Genomic DNA, 16,202 nt, shown 5'->3' with positions numbered 1-16,202 from the left:
CTTAAGAGGGCATTATCTCTGAAAATATACTCTGCAGTTATTTATATTCCAGCTAATATGGGCAGTGAGAGTTCCCAAAATGCAAGCACTCTTGGGCCAGGTTAGGTGGCAAGAGGGAAGAAGTACTGGGAGAATAAAGGTGGAAGACATGGGATTCAGGGTGTGTAGATCATTAAGTCCTGTGCCCCATGGAAAGGTCCACAAAGAGCTGACTGAGCTGCTCAAGCTTCTTCAGTTGGAATAGACATGACAGGGGATTTTCTCAGCCTGTGCCTTCGGCCACAGATGTGAAGAAGGATGAGGGCAAATGTGGCAAAAGACTGGGTGAGTCTCCATTTCTGCAGAGGGGCTGGTGCCAGCCCTTGCCACTGCACTGCCTCTGGAGAAGGTCTCTGCTTGCCTCTGCACAGCTGGGGTCAGATCCAGGGCTGTCCCTTGCTGCCCAGAGCTAACTGTGCTATTTTCACTATAGCATTGCGGGTTCAGTTGTCCTGTATGCTGAAACTTCTTTCGGTTCCCATGGCTGCATTGCAGAGATCCTAAAAGTACTTCACCCTTGCTTTGCAGTCCTCTCCAATGGGCAAGCTGCTAAAATGACAGCTGGGTGTTTACAAAAGCTAAACCTCTAAACTGGCTGCTGGTAGATAATCTACAGAGTTCAGCCTGTTTCCAAGACCAAAGTCTGCAAGAGAAAATAAATAAGAAATGGAAACCTAAGTGCCATGATCTTTCATTAAAGACAGAGCAGTGTTTGTGATTGTCATTAATGGGTTTGTAATTAATTCTCTATTAAATATTGCTGTTTTTTTGCAAGATAAACCTGATTAATTAAAAAAGCATGCTTTTGAAAATACCTCTTGGTTCTTACACATTTTCCTACAGATGCTAGAGAACAGAGGTAGATAGAGGGAAAAGGGAATACACAAATCTGCTTTATCCATTCAGAATCTCATTATTTACAAAAATGAGCCAGGTGCAAATGTACCAGTATGTTCATGCAGTGTGCAAAATGGAGCAAAGTCAACCCTTCACATTGCTATAAATTTAAGTAGCTCTACAGGAGGCAAAAAGATGCCAGGGTTTGTCACCTGTGCATGCAACCCTGCTTAAAGTGGTGACCAGTCAGCCACTTCCCTTTATCTCTGAAAATGTCCTGCTGCTTTAAACCTCTGTGGTGTCATAATACAGCAGTTTTCCAGTGGTAAAGTGCATGAAATTGCTGCATTGTATCCTTTTGAACACTGATATGAAAAATGTCATTTTTCCATTTGTCCCTTCTTTGAACAAGTCAAAGTGCTTTTTAAGACAACGCTGGAACAGTTGTTCAGTTGCATAACGGACAAGGTCCTTGGCCTTATTTTAATAAATACAAGGAAATAAGATTTTTTTTACAAGCGGATGTTGTGTGTTTGTGGTCCTAACAAAAAGAGGATTTATTTTCTTTTTTTTCTCCTGGAAAATGTCTGTATGGGTCATGTGACAGCACTTAGCTCTTTCATGCATTGGGCAAAATCTCTAAGAAAATTCTGATTAATTGCAAGCCTCTCCTTTTCCTCTTTATCTTACGGGTGTCAACATTGAATGTTTGCTATTTTGACTAACTGCCTTTTACAAAAAATATCAGCCATATTAATCATAACTTTAAAACAATAGGAAGCATCAAAGAGAGAGTCCTGAATGCTCACTTTATTATAGATTAAAATATACTTTTTAATCAAGGCATGCTCATTTCAAGATGATTCAAGCAGAATTTTAGCAAACTGGGTTTTTTTCAAAATAAATATGGTGGACACATGCTTTTGGTTTTGATCAAATTGCTCCAAGTTGGCATGTAGGGAAGATGAGTACAGAGCTCAGGAGTTACTTTTTTTTAAGGCTGAATGCATTTAAAATTAAATGGTGCTATTTGACTAAGAAGCAATGACTAAACTCACTAAAGAGAAATGTGCTGCTAAAACACAGACAAGCTAAAGGTGTCCTACCAGCCCTTAAACACTGTAAAGCAGGAGCTGGTCCCTTCTATCTCAAACCAGACTAGCCCTTCCAGCCTATTTACTGCTCTCCAGCTAGTCACTTACTGAATGCTCTGCTCTAGTAAGTCAAACCACCCCACAATGAGGAGTCCTCCAGTTCTTGACAGAACTCTTGTTATCTTGTAATATTTCTGTAGCCGACTTTGCCTTGACATAAGAAGCAGTATTATACTTTGAGCTGAGTCTGGCTTCTTGGCTGCTCTGAGGTGGGCAGCCATAGTTTGTGTTTGCTGTGTTCTGTTGTTGACCCAAGTACCTCATGCACATTGAGTGGCTACTTCTGATAACTGTAATGAAGGTGACTTTACCAGATACTGAACTTTAAAAGAGCATGAAGAGGCAGACAGCTGGGTTCTAGTCAAGTGCTGTGTTCTGCCAGCCTTCCCTACCATGATGTGAAGTTTCACTCTCTGCAACACATTGGGTTTGACAGTGGACACCAGGCTCAGCCACTCACCTAGGGTATGGAGCAATGACAGCAGGGACCTGAGCCTTGATTTCGCACATCCATATTTATACCTGGTAAGCAGTCCACAGAAAGACCTTTCTTGGTGTAGAATGTGAACTTTCTTTTTCTGCTTTTGAACATAATTCACACGACAGGTAAACTGTTTCCTTTCCAGCCACGAACAATGCACAGGATGTTGAAGTAAGGGAACACACAGCAGCAATTCCCCAGCTTGCTGGGGAGCCGGTTGGTGCCTAAGCGTTACAGAGCTCAGTCACAAAGCTGCATGGTTTAAAGTAAATATTTATCATAGCAAACATGATGGAAATAGCTGGAGAGGATATTTAAGTAAAAATATGCCTGTGTTCAGTTCATTTAGGCTGTACTGTTTACAACACAGGAGTTATCAGCATTCTGGGCCTCGTGCTTTCTTCCTGTATGTGACATAGCAATATAACTACCTAAAACAAAGACTTGAGGTAATGTTCATCAGGCTGTCATGCTAAAGTGAAACATACAGATGTGGTGAGTGATCCACTGTCTATTAAATAGGGAGGAGTCCTCCTGTCATCTTGCCTACATTATGTGTTCTAGTACAATCTATACATACATTTTTACAGAAGGATATGCTTTTAGTGCAGGTTTGCCTCTAGGGCTACCTTTGCTGTCCTGTCCTTATGACAGCAAGGATCATTGAGCTTTAGCTGTTCTTTAAATCATATAGTATTTACCTATTTGTAATTACTTTGGTGATTTACATTTATTTACACTTCTTCCTCAGCTTCACTAGTTTTATATGTCATTTTACAGCTATAACACATGAATTGTGTTTTATAGCTGCATGCCAGATAGGAATACTTGTCTGCCTTCATCTGCTGTAGGTCGCCATTGTTCACTGTGAGAACTTACTGGCTCCTCTGATAAAATATTTGATTAAATTGATACCCACAGAAGGAGAGGAACTGCGGGACAGCAGTATGGCATACTGTGACAAATGTTCAGATTTTCAAAACTCTTTATTTTAATAAAAATGCAAAGCCTGCAGTTTAAAGAACATATGAGCAGAAAGGTTAAATGCATCTTAAATCAACAAGGTGAAGTTGTACTTAATTTATTTGTATTTATAAAAATGCATAAAGCAAGCTGCACAATGTTCCTGGAATAAACAATATTCCCTGTGGCTTGAATTTCTGAGTAGGTTTTATTTGCTTGCTAAATGCTTTGAGCTAAACATAATGACTGTATCCTAGCACTGTGCCTTTGGACAGCTAGTGAGCCTTGGGTTACTGTGGTGCTGGAATAGACGCACAAATGGCCACTGCCAAGTTTTTTGAGGTCAAAGCCTGAAGTGAGGGGAATTTGATCATTACAGGAGCAAATATTTTGGTTCTTTTTCTCCAGATGAATAATGGTGCCATCCTTCTAAGTATTAAATGACAGTTCAAGTACAAAATCTCAGAAAGAGAATTTTCTATATTTAGAATGAAATTCACTTGGTACAAGGAATTCCCAGTGCAGCTGAGGACCCTTTCAGGTACATGAAACAGTAAAACAGGGATGGTTTTCATTCAGGATTCATCCATCAGTAGGCTGCTGCAGCACTATTTATGGGGGTTTCATGGGCAGCCTGTGCAAGGAAAAGGGAGCCTGTGTAGCATTGGGTGAGCAGAGCTGTAGTCACTGGCCAGTCTTCTCTGCAAGTGAGTGGTCAGCCAAGGAGCACTGAGGCGTGGGACTGGAGAAAAGCAAGGTGGTCTGGCACTTCTGCTGTCTGGTTGTTCTCAGCTTCTGGAGTGGCCCTCTGGACACCATGCAGCACATCCAAGATCTGTGTTGGGAGTTGGTCAGATCCATTGCAGAGCATAAGATTGGGGAAGTCACAGAATTGGAGTACAACCTTTTTCCTTAGGCATGGTCTCTTAAATAGCAATAACACCAGGTCACCAGACTCTCAGAAATGGGAGTATTCGTGTTAGCCAGAGGCTAAAACTGCTTGCCTCAGTGGAGCTGGTGGGACTTAGGCGCAAGAAATCAAACTCTCAGTTCCTGCTGTATGCAATTGGAAAGTTCTCAGTCTATTGCAGTTCCTAGTTCTAGGTCTGTGCCAGAGTTATCCCCTTGTTTTTTTCCAGATTGCTAGGAATTTGTACACCTCAACCATAATTTCCGAGTCTGGCTATGGTAAACATCCCATGAGTAAACAATACCTAAAAAATACTAAAAAGAATGTTAAAGAGCAGTGCTTTTCTATGTGTAAATCCCAAACCTGCACAATGACATCCGCACACTGTGTACAGTTAGAACAGTAAAAAGGTATGCACAAATGTTGTAAGCAGTAATAGCTTCTCACTTCTCATTATCAAGTCCTGTAATTACAGTTGCATTTTTCTGGTTACTTTCAAACCCCTCTACAAACCTGACACAATTGCTGCTCTTACTCTTGTTTTCCCTCCTTCTTTATTCTGAGACTGCCTTTATATTTCTGTCCCCATAAGATGTGGAACAGCGCTGAACCAAACATGTAACATTTCACTTAAATGACATGAAGACAAGTTTATCTGTTTCTCCAGGTGGCCTAATAAGTAGAGACCTTTCATCACTTAGATGCTTATCAGAGCTGTAACCACACTATTTCTCCAGTCTTCAGTATAAGCTCTGTTGTAAGTCGTATGTTAATTTACATTAGCATCCGTGGATGTTGATTCCTCGAGATTGTTGTCTTCCAACCTTATCATTGTATATTAGAATGTACAGACACAGCTCAACCTAAAGGTCTGTTGATACTGACTCATCTTTATTCTAAAGATTTCTTACTCATACTTGAATGCTTCAAGCACAAGGGCTCTCCACAGTTTCTGTAGTTTGTGGTGGTGTTCAGGATTCACCTACATTGAATGAGCTTGTCCTAAATGTCATTGTCCCTTTTCTTATTTTTCCAGTGTATTTGGAGCTTTCAGTGAGGGCTGAGTATGAAAGTAGTAATGCCCTGTAACTGAGCACCACAGAGGCGAAGAGTGTGCACAAGTTAGGTAGGAACCTTTGAGGTAGCATTAAACAAGCTAGCTGAAATACTGATAGGAATAAGGAATTTTCCTTAGGTTTGCTAAACCTTCTTTAGTGTTCCCTGGCAGCCACAGTGATGACATTCTTTCCCTGACCCTAAACTGTGCAATTCATTCATTCTTATGGAAAATTAACTTTTCTTAAACTTTCAATCATCTCTTGATCAAATGTATGTTTTGACAGTCTGCTTCAGGTTTGGGCAGGAGAGAGATTTAAATTCTGAGGCATGGGTTACAGCGTGGCTGACATTCACTACTGAGGTTCAAAAGCAAAGCACCCAGGTCATAAGAGCAAAATCTTTCTTTTGACCGAGTACTGACTGTGTGCACTTGGGTAGTTTGAGGAAGATCCTTCCTTTCCACTTGTTTGACCCGTCTTCCTCTTGGTAAAACCTTTGAAAAGGAATGTCTGTGTAGCATCAAATGTTTTTGTTTCCAGTTTCTCCTGTGCTTTGCTTCTAAGGCATGTGAATATGTTGCAGCTGACAGCATCTCTTCAGGTAGATACAGCTGCAGGACATGGAGTGGCTGCAGAGCCAGGAGTCTCAGCACAGTCCTTCAGCCCAGCTCCTTGTCTGTGCTAATGACTAACTGGGACATAACCTTTAGCACATCTTGATGTGTCTTGCCTTCTGCATGCCATTTACCCTGCTAGTAAGAGAGTAGCACCAATCTGACATTTCCAAAATGCTTTGACAGCTGTTGTTGTGAATGGTTTTCATATCAATGTTGTAATGTGTGTATTTAAATGCTAGATAGAAAGCATCAGTTTTCCTTTTACATATACAGCACACAGCCAGATCTTGCTACAGATACTTGAAGGAAAAATAAAAGATATTTTACCATGGAGAAACTGGGCTTCAGTATAAAGCTTTTCTTTGTAATGGACTCTAGAAGCAACATGACTGGCTTCCTAACAAGAGATTTATTTTTTCTCCATTCTACTTTACTGCCTACTGCAGAAAGGTACAGGTCATCTGGAAAACAAGCACATCAAACTCACCATTTATTAGGTTGGTTATTTAATTTGCCTTCCACCTTTAACTCTACTAAGTAAATGATTTCTGGAATCATCAGCAACTAACAAAAAAAAAAATTTACTTTGTGCATTGAGATATTCAACACAAACAACTACCACATCAACTTTATTTCAGTAGTAATGAGCACACACATCTAAGTGCAGAAGGAAATCATAGATTCACTTCCTGGTGAAAAAAAGAAAGCTAAACCCATCCAACTATTTTTTATTTACGTTGTATTTTGGAGAGAAAACTCAGAACTGCTTTTTCAATCAACTGTAATTTTAAAAAGAAATTATGAAGGTCCAAGCTTAGAAATCTGCCTTCCCCCCAACATGGTATCTCTGTCTCCCGAGTTCTTTTCCACAGCTCATACATATGTATGACAGACAAGCCAAGACGAAAAGCTAGTTTTTAGTGAAGCTCTTACCATTGTCAAAATGATGTTTTCTGAATGCAAGAGGAGTCTTCTTTGGATAGCACACACACAAGAAGTATACAAGTTATTTCAGTTGGAATAATTGTAATCTAGAATATGATAATGCTTTATATGTTTGACAGTGATGAATTAAATAATGTAACAGCATACATAATGTTGAATTCTTAAAGGACAATAAAAAGTCTTCAGGTATAATGAGAGCCTTTTCCTTGGGATTTTCCTACTGCCCTGAATTTGGCTTCATTTTCTTTTTCCAGATTACCATGCAGTCAGGATCTCTGACACAATTTTTGAAAATGTCCTGCAGGCAAGGGATTAGATGTTTCTGTTCATCTGCTCTGAACTTTAAGGAGCTTTTTTAAGGTATTGTTTCCAGTTGAGGCTCCTGTTGTGTTTAAAAATAAAACAGGGAAGACACACCTCTACTTGCTCAAAAATGGAAGCTCAGCTAACTCCAGGTGGCCTATTTGAAATGCAGCAGGGTAGCAACAGCCCACGTTAAAAGCAGAGTCAGGCCTGCTATACCTATTCAAATCAAAGAATATAATTTATATTTAATACAGGTTACTGAAATGAATTTATTGCATCTAAATTTCATTTTTTAACATTATCGTGGCTTAGAAAAACACCATTGTTCTCTTAAGTGCAAAATGTTAAAAGGTACTTGTTCATTCATTACATGAGAAGCAGTCTGCATTTCAGATAAGAAAGTAAAACAATAAATGTATTCATTATCCAACTACAATTTAAATTAACATTATTCGTTCTGGCTCCTGTATATATCCATGACCTTTACAAGCCTTTATTTATCACACGTAACAAAAAACTTACAAAGCTAATTTTGTAGGAGTCAACACTGATGTATTACTGATCATTTCTCATTTTAAAAGATTGTGCTACCTCTTTAATTAAAAAGATGTGTGATGTACATGGGAGAGGTTTTATTTTTGTCGTGTAAAGGAGTTTCTGATGGTCATTAGAGAACAAAATACATTATTTCTTCTAAGACTCAACCACATGTAGTTAGCACATTTAGGTTGTAGGGTTAAATTTGCTTCATGTGAAAGAAGATTAGATCAGCAAAACACACTTCAGTAATTCACTGGGAGCTAGATCCTCATTCCACTCACTATATTCATTTATGATTTAGTTTCCCATAGCCTGTCCTCTGAATACTTGCGTGTTGGGACAAGGACAATATAAAATCTCACTGGATAATGCATATACCTGGACGCATGGTTCACTATGCCTAGACCTTGTGCTGAGACTTCATTACCCTGCATGTGTCCCTGTGAACTATTTCTGTCATTGTGAAAGTATTGCTGTAGCTCTGTATTAGCTTTTCCTATAGCTGAAGCCATATGAAAGGTGATCGTGCTCACCAACCTGTACATCTTTGGTCCCTCAGCCCCACAGTCAGTTCTGTGGTCTCCAAGAACCATGAGGCATTAGGAACCCTACATTTTAGGTTGGGTCTGTGACAAAGAGCCTCTGAACCCTTAGCAGTCCTGTATCTTAGCACCGTCAGAACTGCATATAGATTTTTAACAAGCAAATATCCAAGATATTTTTCTAGCCCCCACATGCCAGCCAGTGTAACCCACAAGTCAGTGTCTTGAGTTGGAGACTGCCAGAGAACAGCAGTTCCATTTTGTGTTAAAATCTTGATTTTGTGTCCATTAGAATGAAAACATTTTTTGCATGTTGGCAGGAAGTTTTTGTAGCAATAGACCAAAAGTTGTGTATGCTAAACTAGATTACACTGGATGAGATGGACACAGTCCATCGCTGTGTGGCCTATTGTCACGTGATTTGGCTTGAAAGAGAACAGCTTCATAAGGAGACCTCTGGGAAGATCTACACTATGACAACGCAGAGGACTAACCTCTAAATCAGAAGTCTAATGCCAGTTCCTTCATTCAGCACCTTAATGATGGACTTGAGTCTGAAAAAGTATCATCCCTTCTGCCTAGGTCTCTGGTACAAGATGGTGGTCTTCCAGTGTCTGTTACCCTTCAGAGCCCTCTTTTGAATGTGGAGCATCAGCCCTGTTCAGAGGGAGAAGCCTGTGCCAGGCAGACTGCTGTGCTGTTCCAGCCTAACATTGGTTACGTGGGATATGTTTGTATGGGTAGTCAGGACTCAAAATGGATAAACCAATTGAGCTTTCTAGTCTGGTAACGGAAATGCGCAAAAGTTGCTCTCTTGAGTTATGGCAAGCAGTAAAAGTGGCTTTGTGGACTTTTTTTTCCTCTCTTCAGTGAAATTCTCTCCTGTTTTTTAAAAGTCTCTCATTCTGTGAAGAAATATGCATTGCTATCTTCTGCTTTTTCACAGTTGCAGCCAAAGTAGAAGACTCGCGCCCAATGCAGAGACCTCCAAGGAGGCCACGGAAGCCCAAGACGTTAAATAATCCAGAAGACTCCACCTACTACACTCTAATACATGTGAGTTTAGCAAGCTTTTGTGGACTAAAAGCGCTAGATAATTCACACATAAACTTTCTTTCTAATTGCTTAATTCCCTGTATTACTTTCTAATGCAGCACAAAAGCTGTGCCCTGCTGAAAGGAAGCAGGCCACAAACTCCATGTTTCAACCTAGACTTCAAATCAAGGTTCAGAGTTACCCTGAATGGGGACCTAGCTCAGGCCAATTCTTGCTTTTGTACCTAAACATATATACATTCATTATATGCATAAGCAGCATTTGTACTTTCAAGACCTAAATTAAGTGCCTGGTGTCCATAGTTTCTTTGTAAGTCATGGAAGAGAAACAGGTTTTTTTGGAGAGCTATTTTGAGTGTCTAAATTAGTGCTTGATCTTGCGGAGAAAGCAAATATTAAAATAGGCTTTATTAGTATGCAAACTGTAACTTCCTTCACAAATGTGTCAGATTGTGATTATAAAGGAATTGGCAAATACCAACAGCCCAGGAGACTAATGGATTTGAGCGTTTCTATATATAGCCTTTGGTCCAAGTTCAACTACCAAGGGCTGTGTTCCATTCTTGACTTCAGTGCCCTTAAATACAGGAAAAAAAAAAAAAAAAAAAAAAAGGCAAGAAAATAAGCAGAAAGAGAGAAAATGTAAAAGCAGCTCAGAAAGTAGTTCCAGCAAAAAAGCAATTAAACTCATTTGCTCGAGGTGCCTGTATCTTGGTGACCTATTTTAACAGCCAGTGAGAGCCCAGCTAATAAACTAACCGTAGCAATTGCTTCTCCTTTCAACAGAAGGTGTCACCAGGGCCTTTAGGGAGAGTTGTGTCTGGCATACCAAAAAAGACAAATATGGTTATGTTTTATTACGGGGGCTTTGAAGCAGCACAGCTTTGGAGTAGTGATATTCTGAAAAGAAATTATATTCCTAAAAATAAATAGGCATGTAAGAATAAGATTTATTTTGTGAAAGCAATATTGGTGAGAGAAAGGGCTGAAATTAAAGGCATGATACTGAATTCTGCATTAGGAGATTTCTGAGGGGAAGGGTAATTCTGAAGTAAACGCATATTTAGAAAGACGAGACTATACAGACAAAGACCTAATATTTTCTGAACACTAATTTGTTACATGACCAGCTCCGTATCCGAAAACAGCCATCACATCAGTGCAAACAAGAACTGCCGTAATGCCAAGAAATTTTTAAACAAATTTTTAGCAGCAGTTTTTCAAGGTGTCATATTACCTTCCATTAGTTGTGTTTTACAAAAAGGTGTGAAAAAGAGAAGCCTTGTGTTCCTGGCATTAAGTTCATGCAGAATTATCTATACACTGAAGCTTATAAAGGAGGCTTGCTAGGTCATAAATTCTTAGACCTTGAGTAAGTGAGCTCTAACTTGAGATGCTTGAGGGTAGTCAGCTTTCCCAGCTATCATGGATTTTCTACCTTACTAAAAATGTCTGTGACCTGCAGGTATTTGTAGATGATTATCAAGTCCAGATCACCTGAAAGTGAAAGCGTTTTAAAAAAAATAATTCTCAGTCTTCTGCAAAAATAGATATTTATCGCATGTCATGTTATAGATATTAATTAGACACTTTCCATTCTCACTCATCTCCTTGCATATCAAATGAGCTAAAGGTGTACACAGGTATAAAGGAAACCTGACAATAGTCCATTGTTCATACAAGACACTAGAAATTTATTTGGGGGTATATTTCTTTAATCAGCCTATCATTTTGAAATTGTCTTGTCCATCTCCCTGCATACTGAAGTCTACCAGGATTCCTGACTCTCAGTGACTTTACAGTCATAATAAGTTCTAATAAGTTTTCACTCATTTGCAAGAAACACAATTAAGACCAAAATGAAGACCATCTGCACTTGAAACACTGCTTTTGAAGTGTGATGCATTAGAGGCTGCAACATAGTATTGTTTTGGCTGTAGGGACAGAAATCTATTAGAGGTAAGAAATCACTCGTATTCCCTATGAATCTTGTCTCCTCTGCATTTCTAAATGTCTTATATCCTAAAGGTGCTTTTGTCAACTAGTATACTGCTTTTTAAATGAGGCCTTTGTCCATTTTATTCTACTAAAACCTGTGACAAGACTGCAGTGGCATTAATGAGAATAGGATTATGCCTGCTCCCACTGTGTTGCCTGTATTCATGGAAATTCTCATGGCATCACAGTAAATTTGCCTCAGTGAGACAGTGTTGTCAACTTCATTAAAACAACCATAGATATCTAAAAGTTTTAGATCTCCTTTTGTGTTCCAATTGTGATTACTTTAGGGTTTTATTCACAGTACGGCAACCGGAATTTGGGAGTAACATGCTAATCCTATTCTCAGTTTCAAGGATTCTGAAAAGAGATTTTTCTGGGGGACTTGTTCAGCAAATTAGATTCTCCATATTTTCTTTTAACAAGAAATATACAACACTCTCCTACCTAACATATTGATGAATTGTATCTTTACATAAGCTTTCTTTTTAGTATTTTTAAATTACTTTGTATTTTCTTAGAAATCAATACAAGATGAAAAACGGAAACCAAGAAAAGAAAGGTAATTTTTTTCATTATCTCACTATTGTCGTTTCAGTACTCTACAAATAGTTCTTAGCTGAACTTCAACTAGGAGACTAAAGCATTTAAAAAAGCATAGTAATTTGGTGATTCACAGAAAGGACATCATATACAAAGTTAAAATATGCAGTTTTCAACAACGAAAATCCATTATTGAATTCAGTCACTCAGTTTTACTAAAGCATGGCCCTTTACCATGGCAACATAAGCATAATAATAAGATAAGGTCCACATCAAAGATAGTTCTGACACAGAAAATAATTGAAGGTGCTTAAAATTCCAGTCAAAGCAAATGAGCAACCAGTTCTTTTTTCTTAGCAAAGATAAAAGGCTGTTAAAATTCTCTTCTAAAAATGTAGGGCTGTTTGGCAATAGACCATAAAAAAAATAATAATTATTAATAACAGGTAAAGAAGAGTAGCCCTTGAAATTTCAACCAGAAGTCTTTTCTTCAAAGTATACCTACTGATAGGTCTCTGCAGAAATAAAGCAAGCAATAGATATATATTCTGCCCTTCTGTATCTTAGATCCTGACGCGTGCTGTAGACCTGGTTCACAGCTCCTGACATACATCATAGCTTCATTTTTTTTTGTTTCTATACATAAGTTTTTTTTCTGCTGCCCAGTGATATTGCTGTGGTAACCTGGTCGTAGGTGCAGGGTGAACAGGCTCTTAGCACCATCCTTGGCTGAGGTTGCAGAATACAAACTCCATATCTAAAGATATGTATCTTAAAGGAAGTTACATGACATTATATGTACATAATGTGTGCTCAGAGCAACCACAGTCAAATTGCACTTGATTATGCCACTGCTTAAAGGGTTCACTTAATGTCCATGTCCCCCGTGTCTAATCTGTTACACATCTTTTTCTGATGTCATTTGGATCCTGAAAAAAGTTCACACCTACTGTTGTCTCCTATTTAGCCGAAAGAAAAATAATGCAAATCTAGTGTATTCTCTTACTGGGCCTCGGTTAGGTTTCACTCATCTAGTGAACAAGATTAACAAATCTAGTTGATCAGTCTTATGGCTGCATCTTCTTTCACATGCTGAGTCTATATTAGCAGAACATAGCAATTGAAATCAGTGAGTTACTTCTGTCAGAAATTGAATTCTGGATTTCTTTTTTCCAGATTGCTTTTAGGGTGTTATCTTTATCCTAGCCATTCTAAGTTGGATGTTTGGATTTTTTTTTTCTGTACATATGATACCCTGGATACCATTCATCTAACAAAATAAAAAACATGTGCATTATTGACATCAGTATCTGAACTAATTGCTTTAGACTCTACTCTTGCACTCAAAGGAAAAAAGTTAATATTTAAAAAAAATTATTCATCTGTTCCTCAAAAAGATTTTTAAAATAGGTGGGATTAATTATACTATAAACTGCCTCTCCATGGAGTATAATGGCAAACCCAAGCAATTTCAGTCATATATGTCTGCTTTATGAACATATAAAACTATTTAGCATTTCAAAATTCTCAGTATCTGCATCGTACAGCAGTCACAATTTAAAGATTTCTTTTGTTTTTCTTCAAAGATTCTTGTGCTTTTATGTATTTTTCCTTGGATCTCCAGCACACAAACACAACTAATAATGATATTTAGTTGCCTTATTTTTGAATGTTGAATATAATGTTGAAAAGTGGAACTGTTAACTTAGTGTACTTATTTATTGACAGTCTGAGCAAAGTACTAGATTTAGATATCTACTATCAAGAAATTTCATCTACTGATTCCACCTCAAAGGACAGCAGTTCCACCCCAAGAAGGAGGAGACACCCACCTGAACGCAGGACTTCAATTTTAAGAGCTACTGAGCGGTAATTCATACAAAATAATAATAGAAATTATAAGTGTTGTACTTCCTTGTTGAGATATTAAAAAGATTCCTAAAAAGAAAGATACTCTTTCAAATTAGACATAAATCTATTCTTTAATTAATGGAATCTTGCCAAATTAACTTGTAGACTGTAGAGTTGCACATCTCCCATCTTTATGCAGCAGGGACAAATGTTAACATGGTTGCTGTTCAGTGTACCCATTGGTTTTTGACTTCCCAAGTGCTAGATGGGATAGACAGACATCCTGCCATAAACCTCTGATCTAAAATCAAACTAAACTAAAGCAGAACCTAAAACTATTTCAGATCAGTTAGGTTTTAAATAGGGTGGATGTGTGCCAAACTTTCTGCCTGCTTTCTGCAGATAAGACACCAGCTTGACTGCCTCCTTTTTATGCTGTCCTGTACGGCCTGTAGTGGACCCCACCAAGGAGGACAGCCAGGAGAAAAAAAGGGAGGGTTTGCTCTATGTCCTCTCTTCCCACTTAGGCTTCATAGAGGGTGACCTCTGCTGGGCTGAGGAAATTCATATTGTTACTCTTGCTAATGCACCCACACATTGCACATCTCAATATATCTGTATCTTCTTGTGTCTTCATATAGGTAAGAAAAACTTGGAAAATACCTAGGTCAAGGGCTTAAGGGAAACACCAAGCCTGGGATGATCGCTGAATTTGAAAATATATCCCTAGTAATAGAGAAAATGTTTGTAAAACATTTTGTGCCCCTTATGTACATTATTTCTGACATATTTTCAGGTAGGATCTAAATTAGTTTTAGGAAGCTGCTGTGAAGGCATGCCATTAAAAATGTTAATATCAAGGAATTACCATATAGTTTACATCCCTTGGAAAATGCTGCATTTCTACGGTGGTTAATTACACTGAATCTATCACCCTGAGGTCTGGTTTAGGTTAATGAGAGCTTACTAAAAGGAATTTCTTACCTTTTACTGTGTGCTGCTCTGATTACATCCTGATTAGCCATAGTGGAAAAAAAAACTGTGTAAATGTTAGATTTACACTGTTAAGTCTGAGAGTCAATGAATACAATTAATAAACATTTTCTGCACTTCAGTATGTCTCGAATGGTGTGACCTGGATCTAAAGACTATACAGTCATTTCAATCTACAGAAGTGAGGCACTGAGTAATTTTTATCTGGCAGTTTACCTTCAGTGCCGGTGTAGGATCAGTGGTTAGGTACACCTTTAGTGTAGAATGCTACAAATTTCTTTAATGATTTCAGAGTAATACAGTTTTTAAATAATTAAGTTTTATTTTTAATCTTGCATCATGGTAACACCTGATGCCAGGTCACCATTCCAGCCTGTCAGAGGTGTCTTCCAAAATGCATCTTGCCTAAAAAAAAAAAAAACAAAAAAAAAAAAAAAAAAAAAAAAAAAAAAAAAAAAAAAAAAAAAAAAAAAAAACACAACAAAACCAACCCAGAGTTAGACACTTACGTGAGCTTCACAGGCAGGTTAAAAACAGAGCAAACAAATTTACCAACTGAAAATCTGGTTCAGTAACCATCAGGCAAATGCTACCGCAAAGCACTCCCATGTTCTCAGCAGTTTTATGTCCTTCTATTATTTCCCCTTCGTGGAAGTACATGTTGTTCTCTTGTTCTCATCTGCTTTTAGTATATAATGTGTTTGTTCCGAGGTGCCTGTTTTACCCAGCGAAGGAAGAGGCCTGGCTAGTCGATTAGGAGTGTTTGCCAAGGTAAATGTTTTGACTTTAATTTACAAAACGCTTCGGCGCTTAATCCCTAGGTCGAGGGTTGCAGAAAGACCCCTGGAAGAGAGTAAAGCGGAAGATAATCCCTATGACTACAGACGACTGCTGCGGAAGACCTCACAGCGCCGCCGCCTTATCCAGCAGTTCTAGCTGCTGCTGCTGCTGGATTAGGAGTGTTTGCCAAGGTAAATGTTTTGACTTTAATTTACAAAACGCTTCGGCGCTTAATCCCTAGGTCGAGGGTTGCAGAAAGACCCCTGGAAGAGAGTAAAGCGGAAGATAATCCCTATGACTACAGACGACTGCTGCGGAAGACCTCACAGCGCCGCCGCCTTATCCAGCAGTTCTAGCTGCTGCTGCTGCTGTTCCTGCTGCCATTTGGCTTTTATTAGCATAATCTTTTTTATCATTTTATACCATGTACTTCCTTTTTTTTTTTTTAAATCTCCAATGTTTCAAGTTTACATGTGTATTCATGTGAATATGAATTACTGTAGTTTACAACCCAGCACCATTGCAAAGGGACCCTGTCAGTCACGTTATAGACTTTAAAAAAACTTAATATAAAAATCAGCTTTCTTTTG

At 38.5% G+C, this 16,202-nt stretch overlaps 1 protein-coding gene across 1 annotated transcript in view; it reads left to right on the top strand.

Moving 5' to 3' along the window:
* The window catches only part of MYO3A (myosin IIIA), a 75,397-nt gene extending 59,629 nt beyond the window's left edge, over window positions 1-15,768 (top strand). Inside the window, exons 27-30 of the mRNA XM_008937034.1 lie at window positions 9,339-9,448; window positions 11,967-12,007; window positions 13,717-13,857; window positions 15,561-15,768. Coding sequence (XP_008935282.1) covers window positions 9,339-9,448; window positions 11,967-12,007; window positions 13,717-13,857; window positions 15,561-15,768 — 500 coding nt within the window. The remainder of the gene's footprint in view (window positions 1-9,338; window positions 9,449-11,966; window positions 12,008-13,716; window positions 13,858-15,560) is intronic.
* The last annotated feature ends 434 nt before the right edge of the window (window positions 15,769-16,202 follow it).

Source organism: Merops nubicus, unplaced genomic scaffold (genome assembly GCF_000691845.1).
Source record: "Merops nubicus isolate BGI_N331 unplaced genomic scaffold, ASM69184v1 scaffold8143, whole genome shotgun sequence".
In the NCBI taxonomy this organism is placed as follows: Eukaryota; Metazoa; Chordata; class Aves; order Coraciiformes; family Meropidae; genus Merops; species Merops nubicus.
Note: the sequence above shows the minus strand (reverse complement) of the source record. Positions and strands in the feature narration are given on the sequence as shown.